General features: G+C 39.0%; 2 protein-coding genes across 2 annotated transcripts in view; both read right to left on the reverse strand.

The window, feature by feature from the left end:
- Positions 1-475: 475 nt before the first annotated feature.
- On the reverse strand, positions 476-3,300 carry LOC116524222 (40S ribosomal protein S27-like). The gene has a single exon (XM_032239416.1). The coding sequence runs from the start codon at positions 785-787 to the stop codon at positions 533-535; it is 255 nt and encodes an 84-aa protein (XP_032095307.1). The 5' UTR covers positions 788-3,300; the 3' UTR covers positions 476-532.
- Positions 3,301-3,442: 142 nt separating this feature from the next.
- The window catches only part of LOC116524221 (cytochrome c oxidase subunit 7A-related protein, mitochondrial), an 11,561-nt gene continuing 10,017 nt past the window's right edge, over positions 3,443-4,986 (reverse strand). Inside the window, exon 3 of the mRNA XM_032239414.1 lies at positions 3,443-4,314. Coding sequence (XP_032095305.1) covers positions 4,177-4,314 — 138 coding nt within the window. The 3' untranslated portion in view covers positions 3,443-4,176. The remainder of the gene's footprint in view (positions 4,315-4,986) is intronic.

The following is a 4,986-nucleotide window of genomic DNA, read 5'->3' on the forward strand; positions in this document are numbered from 1 at the left end:
AAATTACCTTTTTATAATAATTAGTGATGTTGAATATTTTTTTAAAAACTGGCATTTTTTTTAAAGGTAAATTTTATTTCCTTTTTTAATAAGCTATCTACTCATGTACTTTGCCCACTTATCTCCAGAGTATTTTTTTTTTTTTTTTAATTCTTTAGAGACTGGCTCTTGCTCCGTCGCCCAGGCCGAAACGCAGTGGCACAATCTCAGCTCCCTGCAACCTTGACCTCCTGGGCCTCAAGCAATTCTCCTGCCTCAACCCTTTTGGTATTTTTATAGAGACAGGGTTTCACCATGTTGTCCAGGCTGGTTTTGAACTCCTGGGCTGAAGTGTTCTGCCCGCCTCAGCCTCCCAATGTGCTGGGATTATAGGTGTGAGCCGTGGCGCCGGGCCTACTAAGGCAATTTAAACCACAAAGAAATGTTATCACTTAGAGGACTGGCAAAGATCAAAAAGTCTGGTAATTTTTTTTCCTTTGTCCAAAATGTGTTTATAGAGATGTTTTCCCACTCACCTTGATTCAGAGTGCTTTTAGTGCTGCTTCCTCCTGAAGGAACATCCTTCTGTAAGCCTTGCTTTTCCTCCTGTAGGCTGGCAGAGGACACTGGAGCAGCCAACACACAAAACTACTGTTAGTGCATGGCTAAAGACCATGGAGATTTTATAGCATCCTGGGCACTTCACATCCATGAGGTAGGGGTTGGGGCTCTGCACCAGGTGTTTCTTCTTGTGTTTCGTCTTCTCCTCTTCTGGAGACGGATGAAGGAGATCCTTTGTAAGAGGCATGTTCTCGTGGGTAGGTCATCACCGCCAGAAAGGGGTAATATTTTATGTAGACAAAGGTAAAAAGAACTGGGCACTTTCAAAACTGCTAGACAGGAATGTAAACCAGCATCATTTTTTTTTAGTAAGGAATAGCACTATTGAAATTGGAAATGCACATCCCCTTCACCTACTAAATCTCACAGCTAGAAATGATCCAATAAATATATTCAACATTATGTTAAATGACATCCAAAGACTATGCATTAAAGTCACATTTATAAAAGCAAAAAAGTTTAAACTGAATACCCTTCAAAAAGAGACTAAACTATGGTACATTCATAAAATAAAATCCAGTGTAGAAAAATGGGACAGAACAAGCTCAAGTGAGATTTGAAAGGTATACTACCTACCATTTAGGCAAAAATAAAACAGGCAAAGAAAATGCATCTATGTATACATTCATAGAATATGTCTGACAATAAACAGAGGAAACTGAGGTAGGGAAAACACAAGTTCAGCATGGAAGCCATCTTGTCTGTCACAAAGTAGGGAAGTGCTAAAGACTGATAGGAGATGCTCACAGAACACAGAAGCCACATTTGAGCACTGAAATGGGTAATGGCAGAGATGGTTATTACTCATCAAATGAGGATATTACAAATTTCTTTAAAGGCTCATCTTCAGGGAAATGTCAAAAACATAAAAGGAATGACAACAGAAAATCACTTTACAACTACCTTAGTAATAATTCAGTCAGGAATGACCAATGAACACAGAGTGCAAACCTGCTAAGGACAGGATATTCCTAGTCTCAAATATCACCCCTCAGGCTGCTTGCTAGTCGCAAAGGGGAAAGGGTAACAACTTGACAAGGGAGAAATCTGGCAGACACAACTTCAAATCACCAGTAATGAGACAAACTGGTAACAAGTGCCATCTGACATCATAAGGACACTGTATCACCTATAAAGAATTCCTGAGAAAAATTTTTAACCTGAAACCACCAATGAGACAATCAGACAAATCAAAGTTGAGGAATATCCTACAAAACAACTTGCTTGGACTCTTCAAATAGGTCACTATCAGAAAGGGCACGGGGGACTGACTATTCTGGATAAAGAGTCACAACAACTAAATGCAATGTACGATCCTTGGCAGGATCCTGGACCCAAAACAAAACCAAAAATGAACTGCATCTGCTGGTAAAAATGTTAAATGGTACAAGTGAGTTGGAAACAGTCTGGCAGTTCCTCAAAATGTTAAACACAAGAGTTACCATATGACCCAGCAACTCCATTCCTAGGTATACACCCAGGAGAAATGAAAACATATGTCCACGTAAAAACTTGTTCACCATTGCTCATAGCAGCATTATTCCTAACAGCCCCAAAGTGGAAAGAGCCCAAATGTCGATCCATAGAAGAGCAGATAAAACAAAATGTGGTATATCCATTCAACTGAATACTATTCAGCCATAACAAAGAGTAAAGTATCAATCCATGACACAACACGGATGAGCCTTGAAAACATTACACTGAGAGAAGCCAGTAACACACATCACACATCATGATTCTATTTATATGAAATGTCCAGGAAAGACAAATTGAGACTGAATGTAGATGAGTGCTTGCTTTGGGCTCGGAGGTGAGAGTTGGGGTGGTGGGAGGGAAGGCAAGTGATTGCTAATGGGCACAGGGTTTCTTATTAGGGTGATGTAAGTGTTCTAAAATTGATGCTAGTTATGGCTGTACAACTCCAAATACAGTAAAAACCAATGAATTGTACACTTTCGGTGAACTGTACAGTATGTAAATTATATCACAATAAAGATGTTATTTTAAAAAACACAACTACAAAGAACTCATTATTGGAACACCTGGGGAAATTTTAAAATAAACTATATATTAGATGGTAGTATTGTTAACCTTATTGAGTCTGACAACTGGATTATGGTTATAAAGGAACACATGTTCTTACTCAGGAGATACTTGCTAAAGTATTTATGGCTGATTTATCATAATTCCATAACAATCTTAAATGATTCAACAAAAACCAAATGTGTGTGCATATATACATTGCGTGTGCCTGTGTGAGAGAACAAGAAAAAGCAAAGGTGCCAATATATTGATAACTACTGATCTAAGTGAAGGACATACAGGTGCATATTAGGCTATGCTTAGTCTTTCTGTAGTCTGAAATTTTTCAAAATAAAACCTTGGGGGAAATACCAGAGAAAAACAAAATTTAGACTTGCACAGAGATACACATATATTCTTGCAAGGCTACTACTATTTTCAATCACCACATTTTATCCTGAGCAAGAGGTCACTGTTCTGTGCTATGGTAAGATACAGATCATCCCTTTATATACAATAAAATTCCACCATTTTTTCAAAATTAATATAGGTTAAGTAAAGTCTACTAATCATGACAGCAAAGGAAATTCCTGTCTAAATGAACTGAGTTACAGGCACATTTCACTAAGCGGCAGGCAGTTTTTATAAGGAACCATATGGTAATCATCAATATGCCATTAGACTCCTATTACTAGACTTTTAGGAACCATTCTGTAAAGATTATCTGGTGCCTAATTAACAAGAAAGGAATTAGACTCAGGTTTAAGATGCTGCTGGTGTTGTGAAATTACTCTGAAAGGTCATTCGAAGAACTTCAAACTTAAAATTTTTCATTCATGTATTTATTCCACAGTCAAAATAAGTCATAATTTAAAGCTATAACATTTTTAAAAGATAAAGGAGAATTTGTGGCAAAGCTGTATTAATAAAACAGACACCAGTCTAAAGTGCAACACTAAGCAGGTGTTCTCTGTTCCCATGGTGGAATAAATACACACAATTACACATAAGATTTCACTGAAGATAGGAGGTGAGGCAAATAACCCTTTGAAATGAACTGCCCAGTGAACAGAGGCAGGTTACAAATAACTTCTTTTAACATCTTACTGCAAAATGCAAAAAATCCCTGAGGCGACTACTAACAGGAACCCCTCATTTTATGCATATGGCCTTGGCTTCTGTATTCTTTCCACAGTCACATCCAAATCCAGAAAGGCTTCTGCACCCCATGCTCAAAAACGCAACCTCAAGTCCCTGAGGCACAGATTGACATTAATAAGTCTGTGTGCAACTTTCATCCAGAACCTCCAGGGAAATCAGGAGCACAAACACAGAGCACAGCACCATTTCTTTAAACAATGGCTTTAATTGTGGAATGAGCTCTGACAAGCCATATGCATTTCATAAACAAACCAAAATATCGCCTTCATATCTATTTTTCTTGCATTTTTAAAAATGTTAAGCTATCCAAGTTAAAAAAAAAAAATTAACAATGAAAAAGGAAATTCAAAGGGTTTATGCCAAAAAAAACAAACCAGTCCTCTGCAGCCTAACTCATTTTTTGGGCTGCGCAGCCATGTAGAGGGCGATCAGGCAGTAGATGGTCCCTCCCACAGTCAGCGCCATGGTGGTCCGGTAAAGCATTTGGTCAGGCAGGCCTCGTTTCAGGTAGACGGGCACACCATCAGCTTTCTTGAAAGAAAGAATTAACAAGGGCATGGTTGAAAAGAAAAGCATTTTATAATTTTATTCTTTAAAAACAAATTTGTCTTCTCTGTAACTAATTCATCAACACGTGACAGTGGGAAAAGCCCTAATACATGGAATGCTAACTGAAACACTAGTAGATGTTCCTATAAATGTAGCTAAAGCTTGTAAAGCCAAAGTTATTCTCCAAAATGCTGCCACAGGGAAATGCATGCAAAAAATTACAAATGTCTGACATTTATCATATATTGCTTAACTGGAGGACTGGTGAATTTTTTAAAAAGTAAAGGTAATCAGTAGCTAACAAAGAAGTGCAGGAGAGGCTGGGCACAGTGGCTCACACCTATAATCCCAGCACTTTGGGAGGCAGAGGCAGGCAGATGGCTTGAGCCCAGGAGTTTAATGTCAGCCTGGGCAACATGGTGAAACTCTGTCTCTACGAAATAACTAAAATTAGCCGGCTGTGGTAGTACATGCCTGTAGTCCCAGCTATTAGGGAAGCTGAGGTGGCAGGATCGTTTGAGCCCAAGAGTTCAAGGCTTCAGTGAGCTGTGAGTGTGCCAATGGACTCCAGCCTGGGTGACAGAGTAAGACTGTCTTGGCCAGGCGTGGTGGCTCAAGCCTGTAATCCCAGCACTGTGGGAGGCCGAGGCGGGT

The sequence above is a fragment of the Sapajus apella genome, unplaced genomic scaffold, assembly GCF_009761245.1.
Source record: "Sapajus apella isolate SASKATOON/1434 unplaced genomic scaffold, GSC_monkey_1.0 scaffold44, whole genome shotgun sequence".
NCBI classification, from domain to species: domain Eukaryota; kingdom Metazoa; phylum Chordata; class Mammalia; order Primates; family Cebidae; genus Sapajus; species Sapajus apella.